This window comes from Furipterus horrens, unplaced genomic scaffold (assembly GCF_987537825.1).
Source record: "Furipterus horrens unplaced genomic scaffold, mFurHor1.1.pri manual_scaffold_4, whole genome shotgun sequence".
In the NCBI taxonomy this organism is placed as follows: Eukaryota; Metazoa; Chordata; class Mammalia; order Chiroptera; family Furipteridae; genus Furipterus; species Furipterus horrens.
The window spans coordinates 21,549,769-21,570,344 of NW_028327174.1; the positions used below are offsets into that span (position 1 = coordinate 21,549,769).

The 20,576-nt window shown below is 48.0% G+C and overlaps 1 protein-coding gene across 1 annotated transcript in view; it reads right to left on the reverse strand.

The window, feature by feature from the left end:
• Window positions 1-20,576, reverse strand: part of VWF (von Willebrand factor) — a 124,531-nt gene that overhangs the window by 94,468 nt on the left and 9,487 nt on the right. The window contains exons 4-8 of the mRNA XM_090272686.1: window positions 19,144-19,246; window positions 18,641-18,849; window positions 14,487-14,608; window positions 1,873-2,089; window positions 37-159 (exon numbers count right to left, since the gene is read on the reverse strand). Coding sequence (XP_090128812.1) covers window positions 37-159; window positions 1,873-2,089; window positions 14,487-14,608; window positions 18,641-18,849; window positions 19,144-19,246 — 774 coding nt within the window. The remainder of the gene's footprint in view (window positions 1-36; window positions 160-1,872; window positions 2,090-14,486; window positions 14,609-18,640; window positions 18,850-19,143; window positions 19,247-20,576) is intronic.

Genomic DNA, 20,576 nt, shown 5'->3' on the forward strand with positions numbered 1-20,576 from the left:
ATCTCGGGTGGGTAAATAAACTGGGAGGTTTATTACCAGGGCAGCTGCAGCCATCCACACATTGCTCCTGACACACTTCATTGATGTACAGGCTCTGGCAGGTCCTGGTGCAAGGGGACACACACTCCTTGTACTCCATGCCCGCAGGGCATGCTGGTCCTGAAACAGAAAACTTGGGAGTCTCCCCAGAGCGGTTCCCTCCGTGCAGCATCTCACAAGCCACACGGTACTTATGCCCCTTGGTCTGCTCCCCTCTGTCTTCAGGGCCCCAGAGGCCATCTCCATCCCAGTGGCACCCCAGTGACCAATGTCCCTTCCACCCGACCACCCTTTCCCTGAAGGGGCATCCTTCACCTTGTAGAGCCTGGCGAAGACCCAGCAGGGTCATCTGGGACCACCTCCCCCCCTTCCTCTTGGTCATCTGTTCTCCATGGGCAGCTTGGCTTTCTCTTTTTCACGCCTATGCTCTGTTCCTTTCAGCTAAAACCCTCTCAAGGGGATACCAAGCCCCTCTAGGCTGAAAATGAATGGCCTCCTGGGGCCAAGCAAGGAGTAAATGATGCCCTCATCATGTTCTCCTCAGAGGGCCCATTTCTCTCATAAAATTGGCCCCAGTCAAACACCCCAGTACAGGGTCTATAGCATTCACATCCACCTTCCAGGTGTTCCTTTCCTCTGTGCTACAGGACTGCCTTCAGAGCTTGTCACCTAAGCATTTGTCCTCCCCTCTGGACCCAGCAACTCATGGGCAAGGGCTGGCTCTCCTCGTCTCTCTCCAACCCCGTGGCTGACTGACACTCAGGCCAACTGACGGACCAGAACTCTTTTCTAGGTTTCTTAACACCAAACAATTGCCCCAAACCCCCTCTCATCTAAGAAGTATCTAGTGTCTCCCCTGCCCTACCTCTAAAGATTTAAATGAAAGAAAGAAAACAAAACAAAAAACAGCCCCTCCACCTTACAGAGGAGAGCCCAGTGGCTAACAGCCACCTCTCTCATGTTCCACAGCAAACATGAAAAGCTCTAACTTACTTATAAGTGGAAAGAACACAGACTGAAAACTGTGTGTGTGGTGTAAAGACCTGGCTGGCTCCCCCTCTCTATCAGGCTGTGTGGCCTGTATAATTATGGCAGACCGGCTGTCCATCTGCACAGCTTTAATCAGCGCAAAGTGTGGGGAGAGAAGAGGCGTCCTGCAGGGTGACCGGACAAGCTCCTACTTAATCATGATCATTTGGGGACAGTGACACTGTCAATGACTAGGGACCCAAGGAGATTAGATCAAAACCACAGGCGCCATGAGGTTCAGTGGAAGGAATGGTGAGCACTGGCCTGGAGGGCAGAAGGCTGATTTAATGAAAGGGAAGCACTTAATAAAAGCCTGCCAGGATCTCCAGGACAGTTTGCCAACTCATTGCTCTTCGTCACTTCAGACAGGCAGTCGGCAAAGATATTAACTGACGTTGCCACGCTGCTGCGATTCTGGTTGCAGGCAGAGAACGTTTTTGGTGTCCAGGGGATGGGTTTTCCGAGGGGGTCAGAGGGAACCGAGTGGGGTATGACGTGAGAACGGAGGCAGGAGAAATGGCACAGAGACCTTGGGAAGGCCGTTCAAGCCTCGTCATAGCCTTGAAGAGAGGGGACTTCCTCTGTGGGCCAGCACTCTATGGCCAGGGGACAAAGGGCAGGAGCTGTGCAAGAACTGGGTCCAGGAATGTGGGGACTTGGCAGGCAGTGGCTGGCTGGGGTATGGTAGAAGGGGCACGATTATGACACAGACTGAGAGCTTCCTGAGGGACACTCCAGGACAGACACCACCCTTCCCCAGGCCCCGGGCACCTCCCCAGCCACGGAGGGTGGGCAGTGACTTACGGCACGTGCTGTGCTCGGTCCAGCCATACAATATTATCCCTTGCTGGGCGCAGGCCCGGGCGTACTCCAGGAGGGCCGTGCAGGGGCATCTCAGCCCCTGGGTGCACGTGCACAGAGTCCTTTCGCACAAGGCCACAAAAGGCTCGGGGTCCAGCAGCGGGTGGCAGCGGGCGAACACCGAGGCACGCTTCAGAAGCTGGCACTGCTCCCAGAGGCCCTGCAGAAACAAGACACCACCTCAGTGCGGGCAGCAGCCTGTGGCCCTGGCTCCTCACCGTGTGCACTCAGTGTCCTCCTGAGTGTGGCTCTGTGGCGACCTGGCCTTGCCCTGAAAACCCAGGAAGTTTCCGCACACAGGGGTGGTGCCTGGCACCTAGTAGGGGTTTATCAACAGCTATCAAATCAAACAGTCTAACAATCAAAGGAAAGATATCGGACTCTTGCCACGTGACGTGTACTGAGACTGAGGTTAGCTCCCAAACTGAGCCCTGGAAAAGCAGGGTCAAGGCCCTTGAACTGAGGTGTAGTCCGTGTCCCCGGAAGGGAAAGAGTCAATAAGGGGAACACAGTGAAAAGAACGCTGAACCTGGAGTTCATGTGGAACTCCATGGAAGGAATGCTGATCGGCTTCTGTTCTGCACGGACCAAGTCACCTCTCCTCCCTGACACTGGTCTTCTCCACTATAAACAAGGAGGTGGGACGAGGAGTTTTATAAAGTAGACATTCCTGGGCCTTACTCCCCGGGATGAGAATTCTGTGCGATGGGGATGGAGTTCAGCAATACTTTTTTTTTCCACATTGCCCAGGAGATTACTAGGACCAGACAGAACCAGTCCCCATCATTGCAAACAGGCTAGGGTTCTATGAACTGTCCTAGAAACTCTACCAGCCACGGGCTCTTTTTGGGCTTTAGCACTTTGCAGGCTCGGAGCTGTTCCCATCGATTACTCCTGTAACACGTCAGTATAAACAAACATTCCTCTGCCTTGTATTTGCAAACATTTCTGTGTTCTGTGTTTTAATGACTGTAGAGGCCCATCTTTTTCACAGTTTAACAGCTCTGAAATTGGAGTGCAGCTTACAATTGATATCACACTTGAAGTGCCAGCTTTTTCTTTCTTAGTGATGTTCATGGAATAACAGTGTGTCTTAGAATCAAGGTCTTCGATTTGACACTACGCAGTACTGCCATTGGAAATGACCCCCACTGGGGGTTTCATTTCTTCCATGCACAGGGGTGCTGTCTGATGCAAAGCCAGCAGTTAGTGAAAGGACATCAGCTAAAAAGACATAGGAGAGTATCTAAACAGAAGGACCGAGTCCTGAAGGGTAAACCAGAGCAAATCCAGTCCGCTCAAACTGTACAAAGGATGGCCAGAGCAGGCCTGCATAAACCAGGAGCCTGGAGCCCAGCCTGGGGCCTCATCTTTTGTGGCACAAGGGAGAGCCTGAAGGAATAGAAACCTGACTCAGGGCTGCTCACCATTCACAACCACCCTGGCAGCCCTAGGCACGGGAACATGCTGTTGCCCTAGAGCAGTGGTTCTCAACCATCCTAATGCCACAACCCTTTAATATAGCTCCTCATGTTGTGGTGACCCCCAAAATAAAATTATTTTCATTGCTATTTCATAACTGTAATTTTGCTACTGTTATGAATCGTAATGTAAATATCTGATACACAGGATGTATTTTCATTGTTACAAATTGAACATAATTAAAGCATAGTGATTAATCACAAAAGCAATATGTAATTATATATGTGTTTTCCGATGGTCTTAGGCGACCCCTGTGAAAGGGTCTTTCGACCCCCAAAGGGGTCACGACCCACAGGTTGAGAATCACTGCCCTAGAGAAACCTGTGTCCTGCTCACAGTGCCGCTGAGCTGGGGCCCTGACCCCACCCAGACTGCACAGAATCTGCCACCAGAAGCAGGCAGGCGGAGCAGAATGTCACAGATACACCCTGATTGCAGCAGGCCCAGAAGCGGGAAGGGGTTCAGGGGAAGCCCAGGGCCCAGATGGCCCAAGCACTTGGACATGGCTGGTTCCCTCTGCACCTTAGAAAGCTGTAGCTGCTGCAGACTTGCAGGTGAGAATGATTAGCAGCTCTGCCTAGTGGGGGCCACTGCTGACAGCAGCACTCCCTCCATGACCCACCCTCCTGACTGACTCCCTTCCGGTTGGAGACTCCACTCCCACTGTGTAGCTGAGAGAAAGCATAGGCTTCAGCCCAACTCTGCCACTTACTGGTGGTGGGGACTGAGACGCATCCTCACCTCACTAGAGAAGGGTGTCCTGAGTACAATGGGGACGTAACAGGACTGCCTCGTAGGTGGTGTGAAGATATACAGGCCCTGGTGCCAAGCAAGTTAACAAACGAGGACCACTCTTGTGGGTCCCATGACCACTGAGGTCTCGGGTGACGCATGCATCCTTCCATTTGCCACCCCAAGCATTTCACACAGGGGAAACTGAGGTTTCTGAGGACAATGCCAGGGAGAGTCCTGCCCTGGACTTGTTATGACTTCACAGCCTGGATCTGAGTTCCACCTCTTCCCCAAACTAGCGGTATGACCCTGAGCCATTTACTTAATCCCATCTCCTCTGGGAGATGGGGATGATGATAATTACAGTGACTACCTGAAAGGACTAACTGAGGTGAAGACTGAATGGAATACTGCATGTAAAAGTTTAGATTAATAAATAGTGCCCCGTATCATCATCATTGATACCCTGGCTACCAGAGAGATCTCTTCCACTATCCCTCCTCCCATTAGATTTATCCTCCAGAATGACGAGCAGGTCACTAGCAGTACAGGACATCTTTGTCCCCTTTCCTTGTCTCCATCTTTCTGGGCTCAAGAGGGATGAATGGTTGCCACAGCAACATTATCAATGTACTACTATCTTGGGGGCTCCATGATGAACAGAGATGCTGCTTTTGTTATTTTTTGATGTGGGGGGGGGGGGTCACACCCCTCTAGAAAAAAAGTGAGTTTCTTTCTAGTGGAAAGATGAGGGAGGACCCACCTTTTTGTAATAAGCCAGTCTAAGAATCTCCTGGGGTTCGGGGGGAGGAAGCCTCAGTCATACCATCTGCCCCATCAGAAATGACAATCAAAAAATGGGGTAACTGGACTCTTAAAGGCAGCTAAGGACCACCCTGAGAGGGCCAGATGCTCAGTTCTTGTCTACCTCTTTTCCCACCCACAAGTTAAAACCAGGGGGGGGAGGGGGGAGGCAACTCGATGGGTCTTTTCCTAGTAATTGCTGCCATCCCCTGGTCTGTAGGCCACTGGCTTGGGGCCGTCCCTCCACACAGGACTAACTCCTGCAGGGACACGGACCACTGGGCACCTAGGGTTCTCACTAGCAGGACACAGTCAAGCCAGCGGAGAGAAGAGACCCAGGCGTCCAGCGTCCCCTCCCCTGTCAGAGCAACGGTGGGAAAGAGTCCAGCACAGCCCGTCTCCAGCTGGCTCCAGTCTGTGTTTTTCCTGTTCAAAGGAAAAGTGGGAACAGGACTCCAGCACATTTCCGGGGAGGTCCCTTGAGGTATTAAATGGCTTAGAGAAAGCCCACCAAGCAGGGTGTTTTCTGGTTATTTGTCTGCAGGATGGGAGTGGATTTCTGCAGAGATAGCCACCTCCCTTCTTAGAATAATCCCTTTGGCCTCTACCATTTGCACCTGAAATCTGACTAGGATTTCTTTCTCAACAAAGGCAAAAGGAGAGGTCTGTCCCCCCCATCTTGCCCTCTGGTCTTCCTCTTCATCCCTGACCTGCACTTGGCCTACTAAAATGACCACAGTCTGGGGGTCGGGCAGAGCCGCAGCACGGCGGCACCCCCACTTCTGTCCCTGCCCCTCTGTCTTCTCTGTCCACCACAGGAAGCCTTGCAAGACCAGGCCAGTTGCCAAGACAAGATGTCTCCACAGAAATAAGTCCAAGTTGGAACTGGCACCGTGTCCTCTCAGACCCAGGGTGGAGACATCAGCAGGTAGAAAGAGACCAACACTTCACTCAACAAGCTTTGGCTGTGTGGCCTCAACAGGTCTCTAGCAGTGTGTGCAGGTCAATATAAAATAGGCAAATCTGCCTATGTCGCAGGGCAGCCTAGAAGGCCAAGTTCTGGCTCCTTAGAAAGGCAGCGAGGCCAGGCCTCCTAGGGTCTAGCCCTGGCCTCCCTCTGCAGGTCACCCCTCCCCACTCCCCACCTCCTGCATTTCTGAGGGTTTCCTGAACAGACTAGGTTGTTTCAGAGACCACCGTACCACCCACTCCCGCTAACTGACCCTTCAGCAGCCTAAAGACACCTTCAAAGATCCCAGACCTCCTCAGACAAAGGAGAGATAAATGCAGTCTTTCAGATTTGGATACTGAAGCATAGAGAGAGTGAAGAATTTACTAGGTCAGCAGTTCTAAAAGTGCGGTCCAAGAGCCTTTCAGGGGTCCATGAGGTGCAAACCATTTTACAACAATACTAAGATGTTGCTTGCCCTGTTTGATCGTTCTTCTGCAAGGACACAGTGGAATTTTCCAGAGGCTGCATGATGTGTGATGTCACAACGGACGGAGTGCAGAGGCAGAAAGGAGAATCCAGCTGGTTTCTCATAAGCCAGACAGTGAAGAGATTTGCAAAACTGAGAAGCAGTGCCATTCTTTTTGTTTAGAATTTATAGTTATTTATATTTAAAAGATGTTATTCATGTAAAGTATAAGGTACTGATGATTTTTAGATAAATTAATATGACTTAAATTTCTCAGTTTTAATATCTCATGTTGTAAATATCAATAGATAAAACCCACATAAATAAAATCTCTTTGGCATCCTCAATCATTTTTAAGAGTGCAGAGGGGTCTTGAGATTAAACCACTTGCAAACTGCTGAACTCGTGAAGGGGTAACCGAGCAGGACTCAAACCTGACTCCATCCAGAGGCCAGTCACCTGCCACCAAACCACAATTCACATGGTTTTTCTCGTCCTCCATGCACCTACCCCTCCCCACCCTGTTTCCAAACAATCACATTAGAAGACAGTGTATAGTTCAATGGGTATGACAGCGCAGGTTTGAGAAGCCTGGTTGCACTGGAGTCCCAACCCCCTCACTTCCAAAGCGCCTGACTTTAGGGAGACTATCTTGCCTCTCTGCACCTCTGTTTCCTCACCAGTTAAAGAGGGAGAGTGTAGAAGAGATCTGAAAGTCATCCAAGATCTATTCCTCCCTCCTTTCTTAGTCTTAGGTCCCTCAATTTTCAATTTTCCCCTGCACATAGAGCCACTGGGAATAAAGATTTCATTTCTCGGCCTCCCTTGCAGACGGGAGTAGCCAAATGACTAAGCTTTGCCCAACAGAATATAAGTAAAGGGTCCTGGGCAACTTCCAGGAAGTGTCCTAAATAGGAGAAGGTGCTCCGGCCAGCCTTCCCCTGCACCAGATCGGCTCTCCAGAAAAGCAAGCATCTAAAAATGACCGCAGAGTAAGGCAATGTCACCAGCACAGCTAAAGAGCAGTAAAATCGTCGCTGGGTAGCGGAAATGTTTTTCCTGCTAATTATAAGTCTCCTGAACAGATCTGCAAGTACTCTTTTGCACAGAGGAGTCTCTTTAAATTGCTGTAGTTTTATAATAAGTCTGGCGCCACCAAGCAAATGAACTTTTTGGTTTTTGGTCTCTGCGTTTCTTCATTGGTAACAAATAGGAGATGCATTTAAATTTTCCCAAAATGTATTTTTAAATATCAAATCTGTTTTCTTGGTTGTGACTCATTTTCCAATTACAACAAACCTTTAAAATTAAGAATGATTGAACAGGAGCAAAGCAGAAATCGTAAAAATATTGTTGATTAATTAGTTATATGCAACCAAATGCCATACATTTACATAATAATTTCAAAATGAAAAAAGAAAAGGTGGAGACCCTGAGTGGTATGGCTCAGTTGGTTGGGTGTCATCCTGCAAAGCGTAAGGTCGCCAGTTCAATTTCTGGTCAGGGCACATGCCTGGGTTATGGGTTTGATCCCCGGGTGGAGCATGCAAGAGAGAATGGATCGCTGTTTCTCTCTTACGTTGAGGTTTCTCTCCCTCTCTTTCTCCCTACTTCCCCTCTCCCTATAAAACTTTTTTTTAAGGGAGACAGTGCTTCTTTCTTAGTCCCCTCTCTTCCTACTGCTGGAATGTGGTTGTGAGGCCACCTGGGGCTGTGAAGTAGAAGCTTCATACTGATAACAACAGAGGAACAAGACAGAATGACGCTGGATCCCAGCACCATGCATGGGGTCCTGGACCTCTGACCCCGAGCTTCTTTACGTTGAGAGAGAAATAAGCATCTACAATGTGTGAACCATTGTTACTTTAGGTGTCCTGTCACTCTCAGTGGAATCTACTCCTAACATGGAATAGCAATACCTACTTTAGATGGTTGCTACAAAATAAAATTAAATAAGATTTCACAGGAAGGTTATCAAGTGCTTATAACTATTATCATTGGCCTGCTGTCCATGTTAGCCAAACAGTTCGAAAATGGCCTCTCCTCAGCTCTCTGCTAAACCATTCTGGCAAGGAGACAAAAGGATGGTCAGCTAATTTGCACACTTCCAGCATCTGCCTGGCTCCAATGCCAGGCATCAGCTCCTCTGTCTTCCTTCGTCTCTTGTCTGTGGTGCTAGAAGCTGGAGAGAGCTCCGGCCCCAACTCCATCAATCCATGACCTCACCCTGCCTGGGCGGGTGTGCAGCCCCACTTGTGGCCCATCTTAATCACATTTTCAGTTCATTACAGAAGGCCAGGCCTCTTCCCTGGAGACACCAGACCAGCTGAAGGAAGAGGGAGAGAAAAGAAGCACATCTCCCCAGTGGCAGATGGGGGAGGGGGAGTGTAAGGAGGAAAAGAGACCTGAAGCTTAGCTTCTGTGTTTGTTCCCAAACAGCTGACAAAGGAGAGGGGAGGGGGCATTCCTAGGACCCAAGCGAACAAAGAAAGAAGAGGCTAATATATAAAGTACAAGATTGTTCAGCCAGGCCCTGCCTGATCTTTCCAGCTCTGGTGTGGGTGCCCTACAACTGCCCCTGGAGGAGGTGTGGAGGCGCCTAGAGCCTGAACTGGTCCAAAGTAGTGGGTTCAAGAATTCATCCCTGGGCCAGGGCATTGTTTCTCATGGGTCAGCCTCCAAGGATGGATGGGGGAGGGTTCCCAAGTCTATTTATAAGTTTTGGCTGGCCTGGGATTCCCATCCACATTTCAATATCTGGTTCACAAAGATCCATGAAACTGGTTGATAGATTTCCACCAAAAGGATGGTTTCTGCAGAGTTAGACATTCCTCCCTCTGAGATAGTTGGAGTATAGCCCTCAAGAGAAGTAGGATAACTGGATACATCCCAGTAGTCCCAGCCTTCCAAAAAATCCTCCTCACCCTCTGCCCTGGACTCCCGGGAGGTCTCTGAGCAATTCTCAGGGCTCAGCTGACTGGGAGGACAAAGGCCAAGTACCAGCCCCAGATTCCCAGTCTGGGGTCTGCCTGAGCTCTGGAGATGAAACCCTCCACCCATCATGCTCCCAGTGAGGAGAGATAATCAGCTCTTATCACAGAGTTGATTCCCCTGAGCTGCCGTTACTCTTACATTCTTCTGGCAATTCATCATTTAGTACCCAGGATAGCACGTGTGTGGTTGTCTTTCATGGTTGTTCAGTTTCTCATGTGTGTCTTGTCCCTTGAACAAGACTGCCAGCCCACCTTCCACCCAACCTATACAATACATTTCAATAAATATGTAGTGGCGGGCACCATCAGATTCTTGCTCATTCCTGACCTCACCAAAAAGGAAGGAGAAGGGAAAGAGAGCTGCTTAGGAAATAGTGTGTTAAACGAAGAACTTTGAACTTGTTATGTTAGGGAGGCATCTGAACTGAAACCTTGAGTACTAGAATTTTATCTGCTCCACCTCGACAGTTTGTTAAATAAGCACCCTAAAGGGTCAAGTATTGCTTAACTTGAGGGAAATCTTTGAAACCTTGAGGCAGCCCCTGATCCCTGCCATAAGGCTGGACTCCCAAAGGCACAATGACCATGGTCACCCCGGCCCCACCACAAGCCCATGGGTTCACTGTCCCTCCTCCTGCTTTGCATTTAGGGGAGTGAATTTTCCCTAAAGGACAGGGTGCTTATACAGTGCTGAACAGAGCTCTGTTTACCTTGGAGAGGGAAGGCTGAGATGCAGAACAGGGACATAAGTACACGAAGACACAGAGGGTCAAGTGAAACCAAGGACAGCACCCGAGATTCTTGGACCTCAGCAAAGCACATGATATAAATCCTCACTCCTCAGCCTACATATCGCTGGAGAGAGACTTGAGAGAGCAGTTCTCACTCAGCAACATGGATAAAGGGGCAATGGTGTGTGCGTGTGCACATGTGCTTATGCATGCTCATGCTCATGCTAAAATATCAGTGGGACATAGTGGGTGGGCACCCTGTCTGTAAAACCAGGCCAGGTCATGGTGCTGTCATCTGACAACCAACTCCTCTGGGGGTCTTTGGTTACAAGGGTCTTTCTTGAGATTTATTGACCTTCCCTGGACCAGACTCTGACCATAATCAGTCTCTCTGTGAATATGACAATTCTAACAGGCAAATAAATGGAACAAAAGTCTTCCCAATCTCCAAGAAAAATCTGCTTCAGACCAGACACCCAATTTGGTGAATGAAAGAGCCAGGGAGTGAAGGAAGGGTGCCAGGAGTAGGCCTGGCCCATGAGCCCCCAGCTCTGCCAGGACTCTTAGCTCCTCTGCCAAGTCCTGTGCTTAAATTACCTCCCTCCTAGGCTGTGAGCTCCCTCCCAACATGACTGTGGGCAAAAACAGTACAAAGAACTGGGTACCTACTTTGCAGATAAAAGGCTTGGACAATATTTCATTAGGACATGAAGAGTGAATTGCATTGTCCTCAACAAAATGAGTATTTGCTGTGCCTCTTTGTGCTGTTGAGGAGACATGTTACGGTTATTCAAAGTACACATGAGTATTTACAAATGTTAGCTTGTGTGGGACAGGTGACTTCCTGGGGGGAAGAGGATTACCAGTGAACAGTGTGCTGTTTCAGAGGAGGGAGAACAAAAGGAATAAGGATTATGTTCACTGAATAAACACCAAATTTGGAGCCAGTGGAAAGTGGGCAATCTGGGACTGTTAGTGACTGACGGGAGTACAGTCAATGGGAACTCCTGAATAAGACCTGGAGAAACTAGACTGAAAGGGTCTTGTTTCCCCCAGGGTTCAAGAGCACTGAGATAGGGCTTTAGTGGGAGAAAAAGAAAGGAGAAATTTATCAGGGAGCCAAGATGGACTGCAAAGGGCTGAGCTCTGCAAGAGAGCTGGAAAGATCTCAGCAAGAATGTCTCAAAGATTTAACTCTTAAATCAAAGTTACAGAATCCCCTGTCTATCAGGATAGAACTTGTGGAGAGCATGCATGCAGTGGGCAAGGGGCAGGACTAGCAGAATCTCATCCCATTCTGAGTTATTATGAGTCTATTTCTAACACTGATGAAAAGAAATTTCTTCTGCTGCAGACACCTGCTTGAGGTTGATGCTGCTGACAGAGGATTCACCACCAGGGTTGAGTAATAATTGATGCACTCAGGCTTCTCAGGAAAGACCGGGCATCTTAAGGACCAACTATGAGTAGGTATAAGGAGAGAGCTGCGAGGACCAGAGGCACGAAGTGTCCTCACACTCTGACTGCAGCAGCAAAAAGCAGATGTCCTTCACACTTGGGAGCAGGTGATCCTCAGGAGGATGGTGGCAGGGACTATGCCTCCCAATGGAAGCGAGGCAAGACCATTGGCATCAAGTGTAGTTCTGCAGGTCATACAGTGCACAGTGGCAATTCACCCAGGAGGCTACCGTTTGCATCGCAGAATTCATCTATGTACCTGTACATGCTGTGTACACTTATACTGTTTATGATGGCAATTTCCCAGCAGGTGGTGGTAAAGTGTCTTAAGGAAGGGCTTCCTTCTTTTATTAACAAGAGCACTGTATGGACTAGGCCAGCCCCCTGGAGCCATGGCCTTCACATTGCAGACAGGAGTACCAGACAAAGACAAGATCTCTTCATTACATTCAGCCCTTGCTGACATTCTCCAGACAGACAAAAAAAAAAAAATTAATTAATTTCTTATTGCACGGTAGAGTTCCCTGAAAATTAGCATCAATCATTTGAGCACTTAGAGCTTGAGGGGTTTTTATTACCAGGACTGCTCCCTGAGCTCCAGACTCCAGCAATCCTGCCCTTTGTTTGAAAAGCTGAGAAAGCTGCAAATTTGCATGCACTCAAACAAGCCATTATCAGTCCCAGCAGACAGGCTCTGGGTTTTGTCGGAGTAACAAGGAAACATTCATTCCTGGGGTATAAGTAATATGCCAGGGCTCTCAGAATGAGTTCACTCTTTGCTACCACCTTGGAAAGATAGGGAAGCATCAGAGAACGGGGAGAACGGATTCTGCCAGCTCTCAGGGAAAGTTCCTAGGTCAGTGGAGTCTGCCCCACACAGCAGTCTGCCACCACGCAAGGCCTTGGAGTCACACTGACAAACACTTGTAAACGATCCCATTTACCAGACCAACTTCTGATCGAGAGGCCCAAGGGGACTAAGCCAGCAGTTCCAAATATCAGGTTAATCACCTCCCAGGAGAGGAATCATGGTATTTCTCAGCCAATGAGAGCAACCCAGTCCCGGACAAACACAGCCTGGTTGGCTAAGACAAAGCCAGCCTCGCTGCTCAGGTAAACAACCTGAAACCTGGGGTTCTGAGCTTGGAGAAACTTGTGCCTTGGGAGGTCTGGCGTGTTTGGGGGCCTCTGCCCAGCACTAAGACCTTGGTAACCAGTTTCTTAAGCTGCTCCCAGGACACTGGTTAGTAAGGACTTTAACGCACCCCGGAGACAAAGTAAGTAGCAAGCTTGCAGCTGGAGCCCCCTTAAAAGCTACCCAGGGAGACAAATAAGGTTTCTGGTGGATTCTTCCTCCCTTCCTCCCCCTCTCCATCTCCCTCTCCTCCCCCTCCCCTTTGTCTCTGCGCTCAGTTTTCCTCCTCTACTGGGCCTCAGTGTCAGGTTCTCCGTTGGAAAATCCTGTCTTCACCTCCCACTTCTATGGATAAATGAGACTATTCCTTTGTACTCCAGGGCTCGGGGGAACATTTGTTCAGCACCGAGCTGGCCTGTGTTTGCAAAATGAAATGTGACAGAGCCCACATATCCTCAAAGAGCTGATTTGGTGTAAGAGGTACATGCGTGGCCCCCACCCCACCCCACCAGCAGGGGCACGCCCACCCTTGATCTCACCCCTGCCTAGGACACATTCGAGTGCGGGGGGTGGTGAACCACCAGCCAGCCAACCACAGAACTCTTAAGTTTGTTCAAACACCTTGTCCTTCTAAACTCAAGCTGTGCTCAGCTCCCCAAAAGGAATGGGATGACAATAGGGAGGAAAGAGAAGAAAAAGAAAGATTGGGGAGCTTATGTTGAAAGTGCTGTGTGCTTGTGTTTGGCCTCCCTCTCCCCACGTCCCTCTCAATGTGGGGGCACTCTAGTGGGAACACAGACAGAGGGAGGACACCAGGTAGTCTTTCCCCACCTAAAGTGTCATCTGCCCAGCACCCCACACAGGGGGCACAAAGGTCATCTCTACTTGCACCATAGTGTTGCCCACATCCTCCCATGTCCATCCACTTCTCTCCAAGGGGGCATCTCTGAAGGGGAAGAGGCTGTGTGTGGAAAGTGGGAGGTGACCATCTACAGTGAGTCTCAGGGACACAGGTGCAGGAGGTCATGTGACCACAGAGGCAGCGATGGAAATGATGTGACCACAAGCCAAGGAACACTGTAGCCACCAGGGCTGGAAGAGGCCAGGGGAGAGCACTCTGAGCCTCAGAGGGGGCAAGGCCCTGCTGACACCTTGGTCTTGGCCCAGGGGAAGTAAATTCAGCCATCTGACCTCCAAAACTGAGAGAAAATACATTTCTATTGTTGTAAGCCACTAAAGTTAAGATAATTTCCTACCTGCCACAGCCTCAGGAAACTATTATAATGCCCAAGCTGGTCACTTCAGGCTCACACCCACCCCCTCCCTAGCTGCCCCCACTATAAAGTAACCCCCTTCCTGGTGATGTGCTGGTAAGAGTTTGGGGCTTTCTTTTCCTATTCATACTTTAAACAATCCTTACTGAGCACCTAAATAGGAAATGTTTTCTATTGGCATAATTTCAGACAGGGGGCAGGTGAGGATGGCGATATTTGGAGACAAGAGAGAGGGCCTTGGGTATAAGGCAGAAAAGTAGTCACTCACTACACCAAGTCATTAGACCAGATGCATTTTCAGGGTTTCAAGCCCAGAACAGCATTAGAATTAGAGTTAATCAGACTCTAGCCACAGCTGGTGTTCAGGAGCAAAGGGACTCAAGGGAACCCTCCATCGATCAGCCAGAGGGACCCACAGAGGTAGGCCCACTGCTCCCCTAGGTAGATGACCTGAGACCAGATGTCCTTCTGCCTCTAAACTCCAGAAGTCCCTCCACATCGAGACCATGTCTAGACTGGGCTGTACCCACCTGCATTTCCTCAGAGGAGGCGTTGCAGGGGCTGCTGGGAGGGGACGTCCGTTTGCACCGCTGTTCTCCACTGCTCAGGGCCCAGGAGTTGGCAAAGTCATAGGGGTCCGAGGTCAAGGTCCCTGTGGAGAAAAGTTTCAGGAAAATGAAGCCACAGTTATATCTAATCCAGGACTGCTGAGTGAAAACTCTAGGTTCGTCATTTCCTAAACCACCTTCCAGTGGATTCGTACACAGGCCTCAGAGGGGAATACTTTCTGTGCAGCACTCAGCATAACACAACTGAGCACAGATGTCAGAGCTCAGCCAGGGTTGGTGAGGGGCAGCTGGATGGATGGCCAAAGTGAGGAAGGCAACAGGAAAGATGAGGGATGTGCCCATCCATTTCCCCCCTCCACACCTTTGCATGCCACTCTCCCTATGGGGGATGTTCTCCTCCCCCTAACTGCCTTGACTGTCTCCACTCATTCTTTGAGATGCAGCTCCTGAACCACTTCCTCCAGGAAGTCCTTCAGAACTGACTCTGCTCCCCTTCTACCCCCCTAGCCTGAGATGGGTGGGCCCCTTCTCTGTGCTACTTCAGCACCCTGGCCATCTCTCTATCAAAACTTTCATCATCCTTTGCATTGGCATCTATTTTGCTTCTAGTCAGCCCCCCACTTAACTCTGAGCTCCTTAATTCAGGGCACAGGCTGTTTCTTATCTCTAAATTCTTATCTGGGAGATTGTGCATAGTCAAAATACTTTTGACGAACAAAGATAAAGATGTGACATGGAGACTAAGCCCTCCAATCACTGCATCCGCCACACTCTGACAGCATCTGTGCCTTAGTATTTAGAACAATCCACTACTGTCAGCTACTCACAACTTGCTGTGATGGCCTCATGAGCCTACATGGCACGGTGCACAGTAGGTGCCTACTTTATGTCTCAGGCACCGGCAGCACCAAAACACCACTGAATTGTCATTTCAAAGGAACTTAATGAAGCATTGAGGCAAGCAGCCTTTTACACAGCCAGGTCTAGAAGAGTGAAGCATATTACAAGTTCAAATAATGTACTTGGGAATAGGAAATAAACTATCCCTGGGGAAAGAAAAGAAGAGCAGAACCTTAGAAATATAGTCAGTTGGCATGTGGGGTGTGGTAAGCAGAAAAAAAAAAATGCCCCACCAAAGATATATTTACTTCCTCATTCCCAGAACCTGTGGCTATTTCCTTATATGGCAAAAGATGTGATTAAATTAAAGATCTTTAGAGGAAAAGTTCATCTTGGATTACCTGAGTGAGCTTTAAATGCAATCACACGTATCCTTAAAAGAGAGGTAGAGGAAGAGCAGAGACCCACGGAGAAGGTGATGCGAGGACAGAGGCAGAGAGAGGATGGATAGAAACCCAAAGGTTGCTAACAGTGACTGAAGAGGCAAGGAACAGATGCTCCCATAAGGCCCCAGGAGTACAGTCCTGCCAACACCTTGACTTTGAACTTCTGGCCTCCTGGAATTGTGAGAGAATAAGTTTCTGTGCTATTCAGCCATCAGGTTTGTGGTAATTGGAGGATAACTGCAGGAAACTAATACACGGGAGAAGCCAAAGCGAAGTGAACTTAAACTTGTGGCGTTTCTGATGTGCGCCTGGCATGGTGAGAGGTGCTGCTCTCTGGGTTCTTGGTTGCTCCATGCCACATATGTGGCTCACTTTCTAATACACCATATTAAGGAAGAGGCAGAAAAGAATCTTTGTTGTTGGGTGGGGAAAGCCCTGGTCTCAGCTCTCCTTCCATCACCCTATGTGATCTGGGGCTGACCCCACCATGCTTTTGAGCTCCATTCTTCACATGTAAAATGAGGAGTTAGACTAGATGACCTCCAAGGTCGTTCCATCCTGATCTTCCATGAAGTGAAACTCTAGGACCTCGATCTGAAATGAGGCCTAAGGATGTCTAATAGAATTACAAATATTCCTGCTAACAGAAATGTCTCTGCGGGCCAAAGTTAAAGCCCAGCTAGGCTGACTCTCATGATGTCAGAAAGCAAGGATAACTGTCTGGAGACAAAAATTGTTGAGTCTTTACTAACCAAATAGAACTAAAGCCCCAGTCCTCTGAGGATGATCTCCAAGATATCACCAGAGCCCTGACTTTTTGCCAATAAGCACCACCTTCTCCCTAATAGCACAGGCCCCATTTTTAGTTTTTTAAATCTGAAAGCCTAGAATAAGAAAAAGATGTCTTAGGCTGGAGTTTGATTTCTTATTATACAACAGATTTTTTAAATCTTTAAAATGTGCCACTGCAAAAAAAACAAATATCCTATTGATTTCATGGTTAATCACACACACACACACACACACACACACACACACACACACACCAAAAAAAAGTACAGGGAATTAAAAGAGACAAAAAAGGAGAAGGAGGAAAGGAAGGATAAGGAAAGAAAGCTGAGAAACAGAACTGTCAAGTGGGGCTTGATGTTCTGACTGCAGGGTACTAGAATGAGGGTAAAAATCTTGCCAATCAAAGGGCTTGAGCTTTAACAACTCTGTGGAGATGGGAATGGGTCCGGAGGCTGCATGATGTGGGGAGTTGGGATCAACACCCCTTTGTGAAGTTGAGACTCTTGAAGGGCTGCACCCTGCATAAGAAAGTTGACAAGAAAAAATCCACTCTGAGAAATAGGGAAACAATAAAAGTTTGTTTCTTTGATCTAGGTTCTGGTTAGGAGAGAAAAAGTCTCCCCTTAGAATTTATAGTAGTGGGAAAGCGTTCAAGTATGACTGAGATTCCAATTTATACTTTTTATGAGATTCAGTAACTTCATACTGAAAAACTAACATAAGACAACTCTAAAGATGAACTCACAATCCAAAATTATTAAACCAATCCACTTTAGCCCTGGCCAGGTGGCACAGTCAGTTGGAATATCATCCCATATACCAAGAGGTTGAGGGTTTGATTCCCAGTCAGGGCACATACCTAGGTTGCATGTTCAATACCTAGGGGGGCATATGAGAGGCAACTAATCAATATCTCTCTCAATCTCTCTCTCTCTCTCTCTCTCTCTCTCTCTCTCTCTCTCTCTCTCTCAAATCAATAAGCATGTCCTTGAGTTCAGATTTTTTAAAAAAAAGGACATAGATTTGAATAACAAAATTAACAAACTTAATTCAATGAGTACATATAGAATCCTACAGCAATAATACATTTTTTGGAGCATACATAGAACAATTGCAAAAAAAAAAAAAAAAAATCATGTACTAAGCCACAAACAAATCTACCCAAATTTCTAATTTAATTGAGAAATAAATTTGGTTATAAAAGATGAGTAAAAATTCTAAACATTTGAAAGTTTTTAACATATTTTATAGGTTAAGAAATAACTCAAAATGGAAACTGGAAAATTCATAGAACTATATGAAAATGAAAATATGCTACCTATCAAAATTGGTGTGATGCAGCTAATGTAGTACTTAAGGAAAATTTATAGCCTTAAACATAGCTATCGAACAACAAAAAGTTTGAGAAATCAGTGCTAGAGAAAACAGAAACAAGTGATCTTATCATTCTTCAGCCCAATGAAAGGAACAGTCAACTGTTTCTCTACACTCTAATCCCTTAATCAGAGGGTACGGAGGTGATAAGAAAAAAGTAGGACATACACAAATGTACAGCTTTTTCAAGGGGCATCTCTAATTAAATAGTTATGTAATTGAAATTATCATAAAAATGTTATAGACTAGTAGTGGTTTTCACTTTGTCCACATTATCTTCTACTGCTGTGAACACACACACGTAAGCTGGCCTTTGGGGTCAGTGCTGAAGCCTCTGTTTATAGATTTCAGCCATAAATTTTCATTGTAGTGGTTCAGGAGGATTTGTTCAAACCATCCTGCTCTTACCAGCCATCCACCATGTATAAGTTGCTATATGGAATTCTGAGTTGAACCAAGCCAGGTTTGAGGAGTTCCAAGATCAGGTGTGAGGGGCAGTCTAGGCAGTGAGATGGAATGCTAAGAGACCAGGGTGGCAGGATGCATTGAGGTGAGGTCACGGGGCAACGGGCATGCCCGGGAAGGTGCCAGAGTGAAGGTTTGTGAACACTGAAGCTACAAGCATAACCACACCTCCAGGAAATGGCCCCCAGAAAAGCTTACCCTCTTGAGTCCTAAAGTCATCTTCAGCAAAGACGTTAAAGTTGCCACACAGCCCACAGGTCTTGTTGAAGTATCTGTCTGACAGCAGGACTTGGAAGCTGCCGCTGCCATCGATCCTGGCCACAAAGCCATAGGCCTCACTGGACAGCTTGTAGTACCCAGCCTCAGTTTCCAGATACAGCCCTTTGGAGGCGTAGGGCATGTTGACACTGGAGGGACAAGGTTAAGTTCAGGCAGTGGGCTTCTCACATATTTTCTGCCTGTCCCTCCCACCCTTCAACCCCAACCCCAGACTAAGGACTCAGACTATGGTGCAAAGTGGCTGAGGGCCTAGACCAGCAGTTGGAAGCCCTAGCTCTCACCCAGGCCTGATACTGGCTTCCTCGGGACACATTTACTCCCTCTCCCTGGGCCCCAGCTTCTTCGTCTGGAAGACCAGACAGTGTATTCAAGGGGAATTCCCAAGCTTTTTTAAGTTCAGACATTTTGGGCTTCTGACTTACCTCTGGCCCCCCTGCAGCACAGTACCATTGACAAATAAATGGATGTCAAAAAACTCCCCGAGATACACAGAGAGGCTCGCTCTCTTGCCATTTTGGAAGTCTCCTGAAAGACAAGAGTCAGTAGCGGTGAACCCTATCCAAAAGAGTTAATAAATTGATTCATAATCATCATCTCTACAATCTTATCTCAGTGGAATACTTCTCCCCAAAGACATAACAAATGGACAGCAAAAATCTCCCCCAAAATATCATTGCTCACTCATCTTCTTATTCACCTAAAACACTGAGCGTCTTCTGGATACATAGCCCTCTAGTAATCCCTTATATTTCTCAAAAGCAAAATGTGAAAGCATGACCTCTTTCTTCTGGGAGTTCACAGTCTAAATACAAGGATCCGAGGAACATGCAACTATTGAAAACACTGTAAGGTAGCAACTAAAAGCAACAAAGTGAGTTCTTGCTAACAGGTGCTCTAGCATGTATAATTTAAAGTGTCCTCTGAGGTTAGCCCTAAACAGGTGCTTTGTTTAAAATGAAGATTTGTGAGTCCCACCTCAGGTTACTGATTTTTGATTCTCTGGGAAAAGTTCAGAGAATCTATAGGTCAAGTCCCTCATTCTGTGTAGGGAACTTAATAAGGACGTGATAAATAATCAGTTTTGTCCTTAGAGATGTTTGGATAGTCAAACACATGATAAAATAGTCTCTGACTACGTGACAACCGTTCGGTTGTGAGGGACAAACAGACACAGGTGGCGGCAGTGACATGAAAGCAGCAAAACCGATGGAGACACATATTTGCATCGTTATGAGGACCTCGTAATCCCACAGCTAGTCCCAGACGCCTGTCCCTCATGCACAGCCCTTGGAATTCCAAGAGGACTGATTGACCATGGAGATGGAGGAGGCAGAGGAACAGGGGAGAGTCTGACCTCAAGCCCTAGAGACAGAGAAGCTGATGGAAACAGGGAAGGCAAGTGTGGCCAGTAAGAACAGAGAGAGAGAAGATGCTGGGAAAAGTGGGGGTAGGTGAGGAGTACAGTGTCTTGGGGTTCCTGTAGAAATGGGGCATAGGGCCCAGGTGGAATGTTAACCTTGGGAATGAGGAAATGTGCCTTCCCCTAGCAGGGTCAGGGGAGCGTGGGCTCCGGCTCCTCCGCAAAAGAGGAGGCAAGAATGTCTGTCGAACAAAGTCCAGGAAACTTGGGAGGTTTGGTGACGTGAGGTCCTGCTGCCACAGCTGGGGCCACTGATAAGGAGAGTGAGGGAAGGGGCCGCCTCAGTCACAGCCCAGCAGAGGTCTGCGAGCAGGGGAGTTCTCCAAGGGGAAACTGAGGACTGTGACCACCTGGAGCCCACACACACTCCTCACCAACCAGAATGAGCCAGAAAATGGCCTTGTTTATGGTGAGATTTCAGTAAGAGTCATCACA